Source organism: Hesperophylax consimilis, chromosome 21 (genome assembly GCF_061612785.1).
Source record: "Hesperophylax consimilis isolate HC1 chromosome 21, BYU_Hcon_1.0, whole genome shotgun sequence".
Lineage (NCBI taxonomy): Eukaryota > Metazoa > Arthropoda > Insecta > Trichoptera > Limnephilidae > Hesperophylax > Hesperophylax consimilis.
Window position 1 is genome coordinate 20847897 of NC_142856.1, and position 20957 is coordinate 20868853.

Genomic DNA, 20957 nt, shown 5'->3' on the forward strand with positions numbered 1-20957 from the left:
AAGTTGAAACGAAAATCTGTGCCAATTAAAAATGCGGCGGTTCAGTAAATATTTACCGTAAACATTTGCGTTGATTTAAATATGCCAGACATACAAAATGTTTAAATTTCATGTTGTTAGAGTTCGCCTATTTTCATGTTTTTATAGGATTTGTTCATTCTGTTTTCACAGATTAGATTGAATTTGAAAATTGGAATGCTCCACATCTCCTGTTGGAAATGACTTTGCGAACTAAAATCGAAACGAACTAAACATTCTAGAACTGTCCAATGTCAAAACCAGAGCCCACCTTTCGTGAAGTTTTTCCGTGAAGGATTATCAAATGACATAAGGTTGTTAAATTTAAAAACATTTTCCAAGAAAAATAATACTTTGAATAAGCATAATGTTAACAAATTATTATAAGCAATAATTATTCGCCTGAAATATCAATACAAATTGAAAATATCTCCCGAGTAAAAATAAATGCCGCCGACGGGAATTGAACCCGCACCTTCTGATGTCCGGTCAGGTGTTGTGGACCACTGAGCCACGTAAGCTTATTTCCAACACGCCAAATAATTCAACATGTACTAATACTTCAAATCAACAATTACTGCTTATTATACTTTTTTCACCTGTAAACAACCAACTTTATTTTCGACTAATTATTGCTTACAATAATTTGTTATCCTTTGTGCTATGCATAAAACCTTGTCTTTTAAAAAAAATTATAAATATATTTTTTGCTAAAATCACTTGTAGATATTTTCAGAACACGCGAATAGCTTAAAAACCTTGTAAAACTTCAATAAAAATAGTATATTTACATTTTGAAGGCCAACTTCGAAAAAGTTGTACAAAATAATTCCTGCAACTTTTATGTATTCACAACTATTTAAAACTATACAATTTTTAAACACAATGTGACAGCACTAAACACAGAACTATCACGATACCGGAACGGAATTATTATAATGCGAATTAAATAAATTGGGAAAAAATTAAACCTCTTGAATTAACCCGACCGCACAGAATCAACCTCACTCTAAAACTGAATTGGTTTAGTTTAGTTTACGCAAGAAAACCTTCTAAACTCAGAAACTTACAACACTCAAACATTACGAATACAAAACAAGATCAATGTGTAATACGCGTAAAAAGTTCAATATTCCTAAACGATGCCTAAGAATAGTGAAGATCTGGTGAAGGACTTTAGACTTTATTATAAGAACAGATAAAGATTACTTCACAGAGAATCTTTTAAATTCTGAAACGGCCTGTTACGTCACTATAATCCTTGGTCGTGGGCCAAAAAGCGCGGGAAACGAAGCAATTTGCGGGCTCTATAAAAATGATCTATACACAATGCCCAATGAGCCTCTTGCATGCTGATTTACATACATTATGTTTTTTCGGTTCGGGAAAGTACAGGGTTTTTAAGAGGTGTTATTTTGAATAGCCCGCTATTTCGGTAGATTTTACTTTTGAAGCTGTCATTTTTTTACATTTAAGTAGAAACTACCCCATTAATAAAAATGCACGCTTCAACAACGCATTGAAATTATTAAAATTCACTTGAGTGAATCAAATGCAAATCATCTTGAGTGATGAGGCCCATTTCCACCTCGGTGGCTTCGTCAACAAGCAAAATTGTCGCATCTGGGGCTTAGAAAACCCAAGAGTTATTGTTGAAAAGTCTCTCTATCCTCAACGCGTGACTGTTTGGTGCGGTTTATGGTCCGGCGGAGTCATTGGACCTTACTTTTTCGAAAATGAGGCTGGAGCAACAGTTACGGTGAATGGATTGCGCTATCGAGAGATGATTAATGATTTTTTATGGCCTGAATTGGATGGTATTGATCTGGACAACGTTTACTCTCAACAAGACGGCGCTACGTGCAACACAAGCAACAAAACCATTGATCTTTTACGATTGAATATCAAAATAACACCTCTTATTGGAAAACCCGTTAGTAGACAATCAGTATCGCTCTAGTGAAAGTAAGGTCACTATTCATAACCGAAAGATTGCAACGCTTTACACAAGTACATACTTTTAAACATTTTTCCGCTGTCTTCTTGCAACTCCACTAACTTCAACCCCGCTAACTTCAGTCTCAAAAAATACTCATAATTTATTAAGGAACGTAAAAATCGCCCTATCCGCGTATCCTACTACGATCGTAACACTTACGTATACTAACTATTTTTGACTGTAGCTTTTTTCTCAGAAACTCCGTTTCACCAAATTCAAATCAGCCTGATAGGCGAAGTTATCAGTGAAATCACTATTTTTAGTACGAATCAATTTATGAATTTCAAAAAAAAATGCTTTGGATAAATTGAAGCGTAAACCACTAAATAATTTATTTTTACTGGAAAATTATGAACACATTTACATAAGAAACAACTTAAAAAACACGATTTTATTGAGATTATTTTTTTGACAGTTCTCGTTGAACTTTTTTACTTTCTTATAAAATTACTAGCTGACGTGTACCCGGCGTAGCTAGGAGTTATCCTTAGGAGATAGACATATACCATCGCAGACGTTTCTGTAGTCCTTTTTAAGATATACAATTCCGTAGTACATTATTTTGATGTATCTCATAAGGTTTAGCCACCGTTGGCAATGTAGTGCCCGAATATATTAATTTTCAACTTTTTTATAAAACATCAAATTTTTTCTACTTCTATAAATATAATATGAAAGCATCAAATATGTAAGCCCTCCGGAAGAAATCTCTAAACGGTAGTGAAAATTCTATCAAAATCCGTTGCGTAGTTTAGAAGAACTAAGCCCACAAACAGGCAGACGCGGATAGCGAATTTATTTTATACTATTTAGAGATTAACAAAACAAATGAAAACCACTTTTGCCCAGCGATTGTTATAATAATAATAATATTTGGAAGATTTGTATAGCGCCGTTTTTGTGCTTAATCACCTCAAGGGCACTGTACAAATATATGCCTATGTATATATAAAGAAGAGATCGTAGTGCGGTTTTAGGGTTTCTTTTTTAAACAAATCTACAATCTTGTTCCGAGTTTGATGAAATTTTTAACATTTTTCTTTGAAAACAGGGGAAAGGTCATTGTTTACATGAGATTTAAAAAAACCACCCTCGTCCTCTTTTGACACCCAGAAAGCAGAATTATTGATGAAACTTAGCACACTTGACATCTTTTCCAAATAGTATACGCTCTCCGCGTCTGTCTGTGCGCTTAGTTCTTCTAAACTTCACAACGGATTTTAATAAGGTTTTCACTATCATTTGGAGAATTTCTTTAGAGAGGTTTATATATATATATATATATATATATATATGTTATGGTTAAGGTTTTCACGGGTGTAAGATGTAGAATAATGTTCTCGGTTTACCCGCGTAAAGCAGTCCTTAAAAGGACTTTTTAATTTCTGACGTTTCGGACAGATCTCACTGTCCATCTTCAGAGGCCTTATGTCTTGAATTTCGTCTCAAACTGAACGCTTTTGCGTGTCTGTTCGGTCCAGAAGTCAAGATACAAGTGGGTGCTTATCAATTCTTATGTCTAGGACGGAGTATGCGTGTTGATAGTGATTTGACGGTAGAGGGGGTGGGGGCGGGGTTGGCAATATCAATCAGTATGCGTGTAGCGACCTGATTGGGTTGCTTTGAACTTGTTGGAAGTGTTTCTGAGAATTTTGGAAATGCCGGTTTTGGGTTATTTTGGTCAATTATAACTTTCCAGGTGTTGGGAATTCTAATTGAGTAATTTCTGGTATTCATATTATTTTTATGTTTATGAATTTCAATTGCTTCGCGGTAAATTCTTTTTGGCTCATTGTATATGCTAGCTATTGTTGTGGTACTATTAAAGTCCATTTTATGACCTTCATTAAGGACATGTTGCACTATGGATGAAGTTAAGCGTTTATTAGTGACATCCACCTTGTGTTCTGCAATTCTACATGATATTTTTCTGTTACACCGTCCAATATACACCTTTTCACATGCCCCACAAGGTATTTTATAAATACCATGAGACTCAAGTGGAATGTGGTCTTTCGGACTTCTTAATAGAGATGAGATTTTATTTTCCGATTTATAAATTGTTTTGATTTTATTGCTTTTGAGGATACGACTAATTTTATCTGTTGAGCCTTTAATGTATGGGAGAATCGCTATAGAAAGGGGGGGTTCTTCTTCCGTTTCAGGATCAGTTTTTTTGCGTCTATTTATGGATTTGTCAATTAAATATTTGGAGAAGCCATTTGCTTGAAGAGCGCTACTAAGAAGATCTAGTTCTTCGTGAATATGATCTTTGTCCGCTAGTCGTTGTGATCGGGTAACTAAGGTATTTATAACTGATGATAATTGAGATGGATTGTGATTTGAGTTAGTGTTTAAATATCTATTTGTATGTGTCGGTTTACGATATACGGTATGGCCAAGGCTGCCGTTATTTTTCTTTTTAACTAAAATATCGAGAAATGGGAGACAATCGTTTTCTTCGATTTCCATGGTAAATTTAATATCTTCGTGGATACTGTTCAAATGAATAAGAAAGTTATTTAATTCTTTAATTCCGTGTTGCCAAATAATGAAGGTATCATCTACGTACCGACGCCATAGTGAAGGTTTCAGAGGAGCGCTCTCTAGTGCCTTTATTTCAAAATACATCATGTAAATATTAGCGATTACCGGGCTAAGGGGGGAACCCATGGGAGCCCCAAGGATTTGTTTATGTATTTGTCCCTCAAACTGAAAGTAGGTATTTTTAAGGCAATGTTCCGTCAAAGTGATAAAATCAGCAGGAACGTCTAGTTTTGTTTTTATTAACTCTATTGCTTCAATGATTGGTATTTTTGTAAACAAAGAGACTACATCGAAGCTAACTAAAATGTCCCCTTTTTTTAGAGTTATATTAGAAATTATTGAAGTAAAGTGCTCAGCATTACGCACGTAAGAATCAGCTTTTTCAACAAAAGGCTGAAAGCGTTACCGTCAAATCACTATCAACACGCATACTCCGTTCTAGACATAAGAATTGATAAGCACCCACTTGTATCTTGACTTCTGGACCGAACAGACACGCAAAAGCGTTCAGTTTGAGACGAAATTCAAGACATAAGGCCTCTGAAGATGGACAGTGAGATCTGTCCGAAACGTCAGAAATTAAAAAGTCCTTTTAAGGACTGCTTTACGCGGGTAAACCGAGAACATTATTATGTTACATTTATAGAAAGCAAAGAAAAGTCGAGCAATCCCGGGTACACGTCAGCAGGTTCAAAATAAAAAAAAATAAAAATTCTTTCTACATCTGATATCAAAAAACTCTGTGTAAAGCCCGGGTAACGCCGAGGATTATTTAAGAATAGATATTTATCAATATGAAGAGATGCTTATCTAAAGAGTGATGGTCCTCGATAATTTCAGAAGATTTAGTCGATGCGAATTGTCATTAGAAAGAAAGGCTTGTACTCTAGTTAATTTCCGCGCATAATTTTAACAGCGATATTTATCAATATGAAGAGGATCTTATCTATAGACAGATGGTGCTCGATAATTTCAGAAGATTTAGTCGACGCGAATTATTATTAAAAACTAGGAAACGGATAAAAAAAACTATTAGCATTTCCGTAGTATGAAAACGATTCACATGAATTTTTCTTAGTAAGTAAGAGACTCATTATCTCGATTGCCCAATTAACGTTAGTTAAAGTGAAGATGGTCCGATCAATTAAACACAATCTAGCAGAAAAACTGGGCCATTGGAGCGATTCATCGTTCACGGAACATAAAGTAACAACTTGGCCAAAGAGAGTTTTCTATGTAAACACAACGTTGTAAACAAAGGTGCAGTACGCGTTGTGTTCAAATCGTTCTAGTTGAGAAGCCAAGCGATGGCAGATTTTCGATCTCAGAACAAAACTCTTCCATCTCATTTTAACTTACCTGAGATAAATTAATTCGTCATAAATTGATATGAATAACCTTATTTTAAAGTGGGTATTTTTTGTATGTCCCATTAAAAAAAATATGCGATCAGTGAGTTCTGGTCGCAGGAAATTTGCACAAAGATGCAGATATTAAAAATCAATTTTACGAAAATAGGTCAAGGTGCCAAATTGCGTAAAAGATTCAACCCCTGATTATTTTGATACGTAAATAAGAAAGTATGTGGCGGGCGGGCGTAAAAATCTACAGTTTTATTCAGAGACTGATGAAATTTTGCACACTTGACCTTCAAAACTAAAGGAAGGTCTCTGCTCATATGAGATTTAAAAAAAATTTTAAAATAAAATAAAAACAGATTTACTCTTTGATTACTTCCCTTTCTACCTTAAAAATACGACCTATTATAATACTGTTCCGGTCTTAATTAAAACACAAAATAAACAAACAAAACTTTCAGAAACAAATAAAAAAAACTGGATCAAGTTAACAGAAAGAGATTTCATAAAACACAAATTGGAAAATAAATTAATATACAGGGTGTCCGGAAACTCGTAGTACAAGCGGGAAACTGGTGAATCTACATCACATTTGGAGTCGATTTTGTAGTATATTTTTCTTTTATTTGAGCTTTCGTTATCGAGTAAATCGAGTTTGAAGTTGATGGTTGCCGGCACTGAAATTGATTTTTTTTTTTTTTTTTTTTTTTTTTTTTTTAATCAAATTCTTATAAATTATTACTGAAGATCAAAGTACCCAACTAATTAAAACTATTTGAAAGTAAAACAAATGAAGAAACTCGGATTTGAGGCATTATTTTGAAATCACCCTTCATTTAACCCGGTGTAATCATAAAATATTTCTGCTCTGCAGGGTTAAAACATCTGTTATTCAACCCTTAACACCAGAAAAAACTTTAACCCTAAAATAGCCGAAAAATATTTTTTTTTGGTTTTTTTTTTTTTTTTTTGAAAATGCTCAAATTAAAAAACTTTATGTTTTTTTGGGTTCCCCATGTGGTGTAGATTCTCCAGTTTCCCGCTTGTACTACGAGTTTCCGGACACCGTGTATACAACAATAGGTAAAACAAGAAATTGTAATATGTGGACCTTGAACAGGTACAACACTTTATGTGTACTTAAATATAAAAAAATAAAATAATTTACCACTCTTTTTAAAGTATTCAATAGAAAAAATAATATTCAAGATAAAATAAATACAATAAACCTACCGAAACTTTGTTGTTGGATCCAGGGCTGTGAGCATGATATCCAGAGGTGGCCATGGGGAGGTAGATGTTACCACCGCTGACCGAGGAGTCATTGGTCCCACACCGCTGCCTTTCCCTCGGGCTGGGGCCTCCGGTACTGGAAGTCGTAGAGGAAATACTGAGCTGGTCCGCCTCTCTTATCCGGCCCTGGTAGCTGGAGCACAACTCCTCAGAGTGGTAGCTCCCGTCCATCAGCTGGGACTTGGAGTAGGGAAAGTGCCCGCCATCCGACCCGCTGCAAACACACATTGAACTGCCACCCTTAGCATCAAGCGGACAAACACAACTAGAGGAAGCGACATTTACATCGATGGAACCAGTTTCGTGGACAGACAAATCGGAAGACCCAGCCGCGGACGTTGTATCAGAGGTAACGTCTTGTATAACAAATTTATGGCTGACATCTTCGTCATCGCTGTTGGAGGAGGAATCGGGTTCAGAAACAGTGTATGTTGGATGATTCAATGATTGGTCGGATGATGATAGCAAGGAAGATAAAAGGTATAAAGATGAACGCGTTGCATCTTTATCACTGTCCGACAATCTTTTTGATGCGTTTGTAAGCGTTAGGTCATCAACAGGACGTGTTGCTGGGTCAGGAACTACGTATATATCTTCAAAAGCAGAATGAAATGATGTATTTGAAATCATGGAGAACCTTGGATCCGATGGTGACAAGTTACCAGGGTCAAAATCGTTTGTTTGTTGACCAATATTTTCAGACACAATTTGTAAAATTGGGGATGAAAAATGACTGAAAGCATTAGGTTTAACATAAGGACTAAGATCAGATGAAATAGGTGATCTGTCAGAAATAGTATGAAAAGACAACGATGAAGTCGTGGAGTTACGTTCGTCTGGAGGATCACTAACGCATTTAACAAAAGCAGACGGTGTATCGTACACGTCAGCATCAGCTAACGGAGTATTGAAAACAATGTTGAATGCCTCGGATGGGCTGCGCTTTGGTTTTAACGGCAAAGTGGAGTAACCGTTTTCTAAATCATTTTGAGAAAACAGAAGATTAGGAAATGAAACTGAATGAGACAGCTTAGAGTACGATGCCGTGAACAAGAGTGAAGAGTCGGTTATTCTTTTAGAGTGATGAGAATCACAGCTAGAGTCTTCACAATAACATACAAACTTTCCACTTGACACATTACAGAAACGCTTTGTCGAGGAACCAGAATTTGAATTGTTATCAGTCGATAAATTGTCCGCACTCAAAAACATCTTTTTATCTTTGTTTTTTTCGCAAAAACAAATTTTACGATCGGCGTCTAATCCCCTTCGGGCTCTGATGAATGGTTGAGTGTCCATATCTTTGACAGATTTCCGGTTGAAAACGTAAATATATTCGTTTTCAATTGGATTGTCATAGATACACTGATCAGACCCTCTGACATGGTAAGAAGATTTCTCAGCGGGGCGGGTAAAGGTCAGTTTTCTTTCGGATGTGGAACTAGGATTAGAAACAAAAACCATATTTTGATAATGAGGTCCGCTTGGTTCGGTCACTTGGCGTAAGGTTGAAACGCTCTCTGATTTAGATCCGTCACGAGAAAACTCAAAAACGGCATTCATGGGCAAATAAGAGTCGTCTGATCCATGCTCAGTACTAGACCGACAGGAAATACTGGAGCCACTTACAAAAGAATCAACACTGACTCTTTGTGATTGGATTTGGACATTCTGGGAGGATGACATCTGCAAAAGTTTTTTCTTTGCTAACTGTGGAGACGGCGTTACATCCTTGGTGAAAACATCATCATAAAGTTGCGAATCTCGATTTACTTTGTTTGAATTGAGACTATCGCGCGCCCAGGAGCTGAAAGATGTGACACTAGATATCTGAGAGTTTGTCGTGCTGCAAAGGCTATGAGACCTGCTGGTGTCCGAAACAGATTTAAGGGCAGGAATAATTTTTGGAATCAATATGCCTTTTGGGCGAGGTGGAGGAACAGGTTTTTCGGGAACTTTATTTCTAAAAGTCAACAGTTCGTTCAATGATTCTTCGGACGAATGAGGACCGATAATGACTTCATCACTTATGTTGTCAACCGCGATGGGCCCACCATCCGGCCGTTGGAGAGAAGTCAAATCTTCTTCGACAAAAACTGAACTACTTTCTCTAAAAACCTCAATGGGTTTAAAAGATGTTTCTCTAATAGTGGCATGAACGGGACTTTCCACAATTTCGTAGTTATATTTATTTTCGAATTCATAAGGTTCGTAGAGGTGGTGTTCGGGTTTCTCTTTTTCAATCTTTCTATAGGAATTCGTTTTATTTGTAAAATCTAACATTGCATAGTACAATGGATTTGATGGTTTTAAACCTGTTGGATTATCTTCTGTCGAAGTGAAGACTGGCACTTCCAGTTTTGAATAATCAATATCAGTTTTGAAATCGTCTTGTTCGGTACTCCAGTTTTTTAGGGTTCTATTTGAATGGGATAATCTTAAAGGTTTTTTGATAACCTTTTTTTCATTATAAGACTGACTCTTTTTTGTGATAGTTATTTCACCTTTTGGTTCATTACTTTGGAATTCAAAGGATGATCTAGCTGACTGTAGCGGAGACCCCATAGCACAGCCTAAATCGTCACCGAACATATCCCTCATTTCATCCAATTCTTTGCGAGCATCATCTTCTTCATCACTATGAGAACTTTTCATTCGTGGTTGTGCTTCTTGAGTGCTTTCCCGTTCACTGTGGGATTTCATAAGCTCCAATAAATCTTGAACACTTCCACATTGCGAGTAGAGAGGGTTCGCGACGGAATTGCATGATTTCATCGAATCATCGCTATCCGATGATGTGATGATTTCAATTTTCTCAAAAATGTTAGGCAACGAAGGAGCATTAACACTAGAATATCTCCTCGGTTTGGTATTTGATTTTGAAACATTTAAATTAGCTTCCTGTAGATCGAGAGAAGGATTATCGGGAACAGAAGATTTTCTTCTAAAGAACTTACTTTTGCCGACATGCAGGGTGGAAACATTGGGGATGGATTTAGTACGGGTTTCACCGTCTTCTTTAGTAGAAGGTTTGGGTCTTTTATAGTATCCTATGGAATTTGAGCTGATGTTAGATGTTGAGGTGGACTTGTACTTTAAGCCAAAGCAGTTAGATGAAAGCAAATGCATATACTTGGATTTGGTACCGGGATCTGTAGCAGGAGATGTATGTGATAAAGGACGTTTATCTGATATGGGAGGTTTATCTGATAGGGAAGACGTAGCTTCGAAATTCCTGTAAAAGTTATTAAATAAAATTTTATTACTTCACAGAAAAAAAACGCAAAATAAAAATCATCGAAGTATTAATACGGCACAAAAAGATTAGTGAAACAAACACAGATAAAAACACAAGCTTTCACAAAAAATCCGCAACCACAGAATCCATTAAACCATTTTTCAGGTAACACAAAATAATTTCGAGATTTAAGCACATCGGATATAAAGATTAATTTTTGTGCTATCCTTTATCAAACACGTAGGTAACATACATTTGTGGCTGAAAATCTTTATAAATTAAACAGATTTCCTGATGGAGAAGGACCAACATTAATATGTCAGGCACTTGCTACTAAAAGATCATCACCTTACACGTGATAAAACTATGAATGAAGATTTAGTTAAATGGGTATACATCAAAGAACTCGTTTTACCTATATAAGAGTACCCCTTGCTCCTTTGAAAGGATTAAAGGTGTCTGAATGAATAGCGGCCTTCATTAAAATGGGAAATGTTATTAAAATTGTCACATCCTTAACGAGGTCCCCGCTAATGAGGAAAAGACGCGTTGGGCAAAGTTAAACTGACACAAAGAGGAAGAACGCTAAGAACCGAGAAGCCTTAATTATTTATATTGCCACCAGATAAACGGGCGTGTGAGATGGGGGTGATACTAGAGGTCGAGGGCAACCAGAAAGCTAGAAAAAATGCACAAATGAAGCTGGGAACAGCAAGGGTGTGGAAGTTTTCCCAACAGATTTTTAATGTCTATTGAAAATATTATTCTACAATATTTTCTTACGGGCGTTTTACACGATATGTTCTTTCGTCCAGTTTCCACATGGGTCGTTTTTTCATTTGCATTCGGAATGAACAAAAGGACGTGTTCTACCGGGTTGTCCAAAAAGTTGTTACCACTCATATGGTAGTTACTATATAATTTAAAAAAATACAAATATTAATATTATTATATAAATATTTATGGTTATCATAATTTTAGTACCAAAAAATTATTTAAATAATTACTATAATAGTAATTATTTGGACTTGTGGTATTGTTATCAAAATAAATGTCAATCCCATGTAAGCGGTGATATCTTTTTGGACATCCCAGTATTTCGGTACCGATTTTCGTACAGGATGGCGGATATTATTTATCTGTCGTCTGTCATTGTTTTACGTAACTATATTTTTCGGAGATGTTGCATGTTTATTTCGTTTAATATTTGAAATATTTTTAAAGAGAATACATTACATGTGTTTATTACTGATTGTGAACGTGTATTAATCGTTCGATGGTGTTAATTTTTCGTGTATTTATAATGATTTGTTCATGGAAACGGCAATGGCAAATTAAATATACTTTCATGCAATCTACGGTTTTGTTCAAGGTATTGTAATTTTTTGACGATTTAGTATGAAATCGTACCCCGAGAAAAATCAGTATTGCTGATTTAATTAAAACAATCTCTTAAAATTATTCGTAATTTGGTCACAGACGGGATTACAGGCCGTTTACAGATAAACTGTTAAAAACCTAACATATCGGAACACGTGTTCAAGCACCTGCATTTGCCTTGATAATATGTAATGACGAAATGCGAAAATATTATTATTCTTATTAACACGTGTTCCGACATCGTGATAATACATTAATCTTTTACTAAAATTTTATCAGGATTACGAATATATTGAAGAGATTTTTAATGCATTAGGAGTACTCATTTTTTTCTGTGTAAGTATGAAAAAAATGTAGATAGTAAAATTTATATAAATAAAAATATAAATGTTGGTTTGTTATAAATCTTAAATCTCTGAAAGTTATACCTATATTTCATAGATGTAACATGTGAAAGTTATTTTTTTTTAAACATCGTCATCAGTTGGACCTAAAAGCAACACGCGTTGTTGTTTCTCTATCTCCACAGACAGACTGAGCCCAGCAACGCTCGGCGGGGTACAGCTAGTAATAAAAGTCTCGTAAATAAATGATCGTGGAAAGGAAAGATTTTCACATGGGTTCCGATATGGTTTCCTTACGGGGATCGGTATGAAACAAAGCATCGTGTAAAGTCTCCTTTATGTCTGTCTGCAAGTCAGAGCTTAAAAAATACTTCACGATCTATTTGCATTTTTGTTGAAAAACAATATTTAAATATACAACGTGGTTCACAAGCAATCTGTTTAAAACCTATGCGACAGTCCCGAAGAACAATGTCCGATGTGCAAAATTTAGTTTTGAAGAAGAGCTGTTTAAAGTTTCCTTTCTGCATTTATAATGTTTTCGATAATATATTTCTCCAATTAAACAGAAGTTAATGCAAAATATTAAACAACACTAAGTTTCTTTATCACAAAAACAGTGAAAATGGAGAAATGAAACTTTAAATAGCTCTACTGCAATTCTACAAATTTGAACATCCGACATGTTCTTCGGGACCGTCGCAATATCATTTTTGGGGCTGCTGTGTGGGAGGTATTTTTAATGAAAGGAAAGAGTGAACAGGGGATTTGATTAAATTTCGCGATATTACCAGAAAAATTTGTAAATTGTTCAAAAATTATTTTTCAAAGAATCTACAAAAAAATGCACGCCACGGAAGAACTGAAAAGAAAAAGCTAACAATACTGAATGTTTTCTTTTATTCCATTCATCTTCTTCCCTTTCTCGAGCTCCCCTCAAAGGACGCGGCACAAGGGCCCACAGCCCAGAGCCCTTAGCTTTGGCTGGAAAAGTCGCTAATGACAACACGCTTTGTACAGCCCTTATGCAAATCCACAACAACCTATTCTGTATCCAGAACCTACCTGGTGTACGGCATTCGTGAACCGTCTATCCTTTGGATACTAAACAATCTTCTCATATAAAATTATAATTATAATTTTACAAATAAAATAAAAAATAAAAATAATGTAAATATAAAATTTAAAAAATAAAACTAATGCACAAATAAAAAAGTAAAATGTTTAAAAAAATAAATAATTAAATTTCAATGTATCTATATCTGGGATTGCACTTATTTCAAGAATGTTATGTATTTAAAGATGGTTATTGTAGTAATATACGATAAGGTGAAAAATGTTGTCGAATTTTGTCATTAAAAATAATATAAATGTAGTATATTTGCGGCACCTTCAAGAGTGGAAGATACTTTCAGTATTTCCCTGGTGTAAGACCACAATTCAGAATTGAAATGTTGCTTGAAGTAGGTTTAGCTGTGTTTGGTAATCAGATATGATTGGCCAGATATTCCTCACTTTCCTCTTTCAATCTCCTTTCCCACCACACTACTTTTAGCCTAACAACATAACCCAATTGTGTATGACGTAATCTCACTGGCTCCAGGCGGTTGGGAGCAGTTGGGACTCTTGTGCAGTATTCACAAAAAATAGGGCTTTTTTGTGAAAATCACCTTAAGGACTCGGTGCAAAATGGCTTTCAAAATAAAACATTAAAATAATTTAAAAAATCTCACATAGAAATATTCGAAGTAGCCGACACCCTTCTCTCGTCTTCTCCTCTCCGCTCCCAGACGCCGGGCTGCGGGGGGCGGCGCGCCCCCGTGTAGCCCGCCGCCCCGTGCGGAACCTGCACCGACCCAGGGGGGCGCACGTTGTCGTAGGGGCTGTCTCCGGCCACAGGGATGGGCGGGAGGTCCTCGCCGGAGCTGTCCGTCCCGTTACTGGATCTGTATTCTGTAGAAAATATTGCTTAATAGATTTTTTCCACATTTATTTATTGTCTTTGTTACCTGATACACGCCTTCATTATGATAGCATATTATTACAAATCCCAGCCGAATTCGTTGCGTAGTAGCAAATTTTATTATCATGTTCAAATAATAATACAATTTTATGTGAGAAATATGCAACTTTAACTAAGAATACATGTTAAGTGTTCATAGAGTACATTTGTTTATAAATTAGGTATTAAATAGAATTAACAACAGAAAATAATAATATTAAAAAAAACAGTAGGTAGGTAATATGTAACAGATAAAAAAATTGAAGTTTCTCGTAACTTGCCTCACTAGGCTACCCTGTAATGACGCAGTGATTTTAAATACATAATTATGAAGATACCTACACTTACCTATATTACAATATAATCGCTCGATATTAATAATAAATCTTTGCTGATGACATCAAGCTATACACAAAAATAACTGATGTAAATCATTGCTAAATACTACAGTCAAATATTAATAAGTTTAAAGATTGGTGCGTACAAAATAATCTGTTTTTAAATGTAGACAAATGCAAAAACTTGACTTTCTGCAGAAATAAAAAATCCTGTTTTATTTGAATATTCCATTAACAATACAGCTTTAGAAAGAGTCACGGAAATGAGAGATCTCGGAATTATTTTGGATGAAAAACTAAGTTTCGCCAATCATATCCACCAAATTGTAAACAAAGGCATGAAAACACTAGGCTTCGTATTAAGAACAACTAAAAACTTTAACTCCATACCTAGCCATTAAACTGTTATACATATCTCTAGTTAGAAGCATAATTGAATACAAATCAGTAGTTTGGTCTCCCTCTTACAAAATTCACATTAATAACATTGAGCGAATACATAAAAAAATTCTACGTTTTATAAATTTTAAATGAAATCTTCCCCTAGGAGACTTACAATATCATTTTTATTAAATACTCTAAAAATACACGCATTGTGAGACAGGCGTAAAATAAACAACTTTTTTATTCAAAATTCTAAACTCTAAATTCGACTTTTGCGAACTTCTGCAACTCATAAACTTACGAATACCTACAATAACAACACGACAAAATACACTATTCCACTGCAACACACATAAGTGCAATTACATTGCGAACGGGTCTAGGACGTTTCTACGCCGCCGGTTCTTCGCCACCAGTTCATCGCCGTCGTTTCTACGCCGCACAGTGGGCTGAAAATCGCCTTTCATAGACATAGAGACTTGAATTTTCAAGGGTATTTTTTTTGGCTAGAAATGGATTCTGCTGATCATTACTATGCTATAAAATGTCGTACGAAGTAATTGCGTGTACAAATGAAGGAGTTATCATTTTTTTAGGAAAAATTTGTATGGCGCTGACATTAAAAATGAGGCTATCTCTGAAATCATAAGGTTGGCCGTTCTATCCTTACACACAGATAATACTACTATTTATTTGTATTTTTTGACATACTTCATATTGTGGCGCAAGGTGCGATTTTTTTTTTTTTTAAATCCTTAAGTTGAAAAAAAATCTTTTTTTTGTTGATGATTCATTTTAATGCTTAATATATAAATATATGTTCTACTTTTTAAATGATTCGATAATTTTTGTATTGTCTACTTTATTTTCTATGACTGTATGTAGGTATGTGTTTAAACAATAAAGTTTAATTGTAATTGTTAATTTAATTTGAATGCGGCGTAGAATCGGCTGGCGTAGAAACGGCCAGTGCAGAACCGTCCCGGCGTAGAAACGTCCCATTCCCTTGCGAAATCCCCAATACAACGGTTTCACACTATGGGAAACCATTAATATTAACTGCGAAGTTTGTGGATTACGTAAAAGACTTATTTCAACACTATTCCTAAATGGAAGTTGTATTTTTGTAAATCAGTTAAATCGCTGTATTTTTTTAATTTATGTTCTTGTTCTTTTTTATTTTGTTTCTTAAATGTATTATTTTTATTATTTCTTTCTCATGTTTCAAAATTGTACCACCTACATGTAAAAGCCCTCTGGCCGTTAAATAAATAAAAAAATAATTTTAAAAAATGTACCTATACCATACTTAGACATACTATTTTTAGCTGTTGTTATAAATTATTATAAAATATGATTAATAATTACATCTCACGCACCGATGACAAATAACTATGCAAGTAAGATTTATTTTGAGTTTTTTAAAATATCAAAATAATTTTAAAAAAAAATTCAGGTTAATTAGTTATAACTACTACATTGTTTCACAAGATTTATTTTTATTTTTGCTGATTTGATAATTTTTGGTGAAGTTATTATGGCGAAAAGGAGGCGCCATGGTTTTCAAGAGTAGTCTATTTATACCCGTAAAAAATACAGTTAAAATTAAAGAATTTTTTCTTGTATTGAAAAATGTGAAAATAACAAAAAAAATTTCACCCTATATATTTTATAATTTTTTTAATCAAATTTACTCGGTTTTCAGTATGCGAGCCCTTAGGTGTACAGTTTTTTCTTGTACTAGAGAGCATTCCTTGAGCTTGAATAGGGAAATAATGTAATAATACACAAAATTGTACACTGCGAAATTTGTATCACGTAAAATAAGTTAAAAAATAAAATAATGCTAAGTGTGATATCCTAGAGCGTAGATTAAGAGGTTACCCTTAGATGGCACTAGAGAGTAGTTTAAGATATTACCCATAGATGGCACATAGCTGCATCTCGATAAGACAATAGGGATTGAGACAATAATAAATGCTATTGCAACCTTAAGGCCCAGAATAATTCCTACCGCCTGATAAAAAAGCCATCAGAGCTCATTGTTATCTATCATAAATAAATTCCAAAATGTTTTGTTGACCCGGGAGTTTATATTTATAGAGTTTGTGAGAAAAATTTGGAACGCCACCTAATAATGAAAAATAAATATACGTACATTTAGTCACTGGTGTAGTTCAAGATAAAATATGAAATAAGCTAGAATATTCCGTAGAATTGTGTGATAAAATGAAGGAGTTAGGTGAAGATTTTAAAGGAATGTAGATAGGGCGTTGGATGGAATGAAGAATTTGATCTTACCGGCTGCGCCAATAATATTTTGTGTGAGGCAAGTAATTTAGTTTATGAACAGTTCTTCAATGATTACATTATGTTCTGATAAATAAACCATCAAAATCTTACACAACCACTTGAAATATTATGATGTACTCGAAGACATTACAAACTAAGAGGTACTGACGTTGTTAATTTCAATGATACATTGACTTACTTACTTCACTATCATTGTGGACTAATTTCTAACATGGATGATGGACTTGTAAAGAAAGAGGCTGGGCGAGAACGCGTTATTAAGGTTCGCCTATTATGTCGTGTTCTTGTACATTCCGTAAATCACTTAGCGTCATTCTACCTACACAGAAATGGCTTCTGACCGGATCTGAATAGCAGTGACAAGTAATCCATGGAGGCTAATAATCCATGGAACCTTCAGACATCCCCCCTCATACACGCCCATGGGTACAATGCTACATATGTCAATAGGTTAGGTGATCGATTCACTTACCTCTCATAACTCAAAATTTATAATGACATTGGGTCATTTGCCACTGAGAGAAATTGTTCAGAAATCTCCAAAGTACCACAAAATAAGCAGTAATGAATTAATTACGAATAAGCTTGCACTGGGTTAACCGAGATCTCTTCCATTAAACACTTATACAATTTGGCAAATGTGATGACAGATGACAGATAACGTAACATCAGAATGTCCAAGACGAAATGAAAAAATTAAAGCCGAAGTACAACGCATCGTCTCTATCTTAAACCTTAGACAAATGTTTGATAACGAGAAAAAGTCATGCCATGTTATTTATCATGTTTTAGAGATCCATTTTTTTAAAATAAATTTAAAGATTATTATTAGTAATTCGTAAGCAGATTATATACTATCTGCAAGTATTTAAGTTTTTATTATTAGCTGTTTAGGCTTTCAAGGCTGTTAAGATTTGTTTGGGCTTGATGAAGTCTTCAATAACAGACGCATGGTTTTTTTTTGGTTTTACTGCACAAAACTGCATTTCACTTTATTTAGTGTTACAAAGAGTTAAATTATTCCCGACCCGGACAAAACACTTTTACTAGTGATAATAATGACCATAATGACTGCTTGTTACTATTTTATAGGAGAGAAGAAGAAGGAATCCAGTCGGCGAGGCTTTTTATAATCTAACCAAGTAAAACACATTGACAAGCTAATTGTAAACTAACACTGTCAAAGAAAGCCAATTGATAAGGCAAAACATCTTAGCCCCAGTTTTACCTCTGACCGCTAGGTGCTAGGCAGGAGACTGTAAAGTAACTGGTGGTGAACTTTGCTAATGGTTCGTACATTTTTAACAAAGGCCATTATCAAACTATGGTTATGCCATATTGAGACGACTTATTTATATCATTTTATTAACCCTTACACACAGACATTCAAATTAATAGACTTGCCCTAAAATTGAATCTGTGTATTATTTTGACGAGCTGGAGGCAAACCAGGTGACCATACTTTTGGCACTAGGAGGGTTCGAGAACGCTTTATGACATCAGTCGTGCATTGACTACCGAAGAGCGCACATTAAAATAATAACCAGACCATTCGCAGAAAACTTCACTAAAGTAAGGCAAAGGTTTTCAGCGTTGTCAATTGTGGGACTTTTCTGCGCAGAATCTGAATGTTCGTTCTTAAACGAACAGCCTAGTGTAGCGGCGCTAAAATTGAGTGTGTAAACACATTTGTAAAAAAGTGTGTAACCAAATAGTAAAACAAAACATTACATTTTGGAAACAAGCCCGAACTTTTGTTTACCCGATTTGGTATATGTAGTTATGTTGTTACACAGCCTACAATTTGAGTGACATTGTAAAAATGAATAGTAATTCGTAAGCAGATTATATTTTCGAGGACCCAATTGTGATATTACAATGCGAGTTGCCTGTATACCGTCAGATTCATTTACTGACAAATCAACGAAAGTTGGTTTGTTCCCCTTTCCATGATTGGGTCGTCAACTAATTTGGATGTCAATGCTCCTACACTATTTATTTATTTATATGATGTTTAACATATTTTCGGTAAAATTGATTTGCTGGGAAAAAACAATTTGTTACTGTAATTTTTTTGTTTGTTTTACCACTTTTTCAACCCCGTTTGTCTTAATCATTTTATAATGAAGTAAATACTATTTATGTCAATTGCTATTCGGTATTACGAGGTTATGAAAATAAATGAAATATTTAGAAGGAATTATATCGTTTCGGTTTCTTGAAAAGAATGGATCGGAGCGGAGAATGCATCATTTTGTTTTGATTAAGTATTACGGTTTTATTCGGATAATTTCTTATTTTGTTTGTCTGTAATAATTGCCCCTAAAAATTAATCTATAACTATTTATTTCCATATTGTGTAAAGGTTTAGGTTCGTTGTTAAATGGGGAAAAAACAATATTTTCAAGAAGCAAATCACAATGCTTTGTGATGTGACGTGACACTATAATTTAAAATAAAACAATTATACTGCCCTGAAGAATCTACGGTACTAGCGAAACCTGGTCGGCAATGTTTATAAGAAATAAAAGTAGTGTTTACAGAGTTATCGTTTTATTAAAAAAATAAATACACTTGACAGGTTGTTACGGATTTTGAAGACTCCCATCACCATAACAAATAGAGAGAGCATTTGAAATAGAATATATATTAAGTATTTAATAAATGAGCCATTAATAGGTAACCATGTAAAATTTTAAATTACATTATTTAATAGTTTTTCAGACTCCACCCTCCCTAAGCCAATCAACCATTTAGTTATTATTGAACCGATGAAGGACATTTTGCATGTTTTAATATTTAATTCTTTAGGGATTTTATTATATAATTTCGGTCCCAGATATGTATACCACTTTTGATACTTTGCCGTATTGCTTCCTGGAACCACGAGATCCTTTTGGGTGTGACTTCTTGTGATATATTTGTGATCAATTTTATCAAGATTTTCTAGATTTTTGTGTACCTGAATAGTAACCTTTTTTATGTAATTTCGACGAACATCATGTACATTAAATTTTATGCAGATCGCTAGAGTACATACAGGGTTTACGCAAAATGTTTATAATAACGGATTTCTGGGCATTCACAAGCGGATCTAAAATTGTTCTACCTGACGCTCCCCAACCAATGCAACCATACGTTAAGATAGGGTTACACAATCCGAAACATATTTTTCTTAGGTCTTGTTGTTTAATTTTTTACTTGTATTTATCGACATCTGTCTCACTAGGGTACACCTGTGTCGAGACAGACGTATTCAGATACTTAAAACAAAATAAAAATACAAATTACAAAGTTGTATACATTTTAAACTATGGAGTCAATTGATAGATAACAGAAAGAGTAGGTACAGGTACGACAATATTGTAAATATATATGTAATATAAATGCATTTAGTTGGAGGACGTAGTTACAAAGGGGTTTTAGTAAAATTATTTATTCTAATATTTTATTTTGTATTTGAATTGTTGTTATTGTTTACGTGTAATTTGGTTTACAGATGTTTGCGATAGTCGGACGCCCAATACTTGTTATCCATTTCTTTATTTCATGTTTGAATTTGGTTATTGACTCTGTCTAATCATAGCTGGTAGTGTATTGTATAGTTTGCAAGCTGCGTATTTAAAATGTTTTTGTCCAAAGTTGGTTCTAACAAAAGGAGTTTGCAGAAGTTCTTTATTTTTGGCTCGGGTATTGTGTATCGTTTGAGTTGGTTTGTATAGTGTTTTGCTGTTTTGGTGTAA

At 34.6% G+C, this 20957-nt stretch overlaps 1 protein-coding gene across 4 annotated transcripts in view; it reads right to left on the reverse strand.

Moving 5' to 3' along the window:
• LOC149413720 (uncharacterized) overlaps window positions 1–20957 on the reverse strand; it is a 210177-nt gene that overhangs the window by 129711 nt on the left and 59509 nt on the right. For 3 of the 4 annotated variants that reach the window (XR_016304190.1, XM_089644516.1, XM_089644515.1), the window contains exons 7-8: window positions 13911–14130; window positions 7156–10450 (exon numbers count right to left, since the gene is read on the reverse strand). Coding sequence is in view for 3 of the 4 variants with exons in the window: in XM_089644516.1 (XP_089500642.1) it covers window positions 7156–10450; window positions 13911–14130 (3515 nt within the window). In the remaining variant the exon portion in view is untranslated. The remainder of the gene's footprint in view (window positions 1–7155; window positions 10451–13910; window positions 14131–20957) is intronic. The other variant, XM_089644517.1, reaches the window with a different exon arrangement.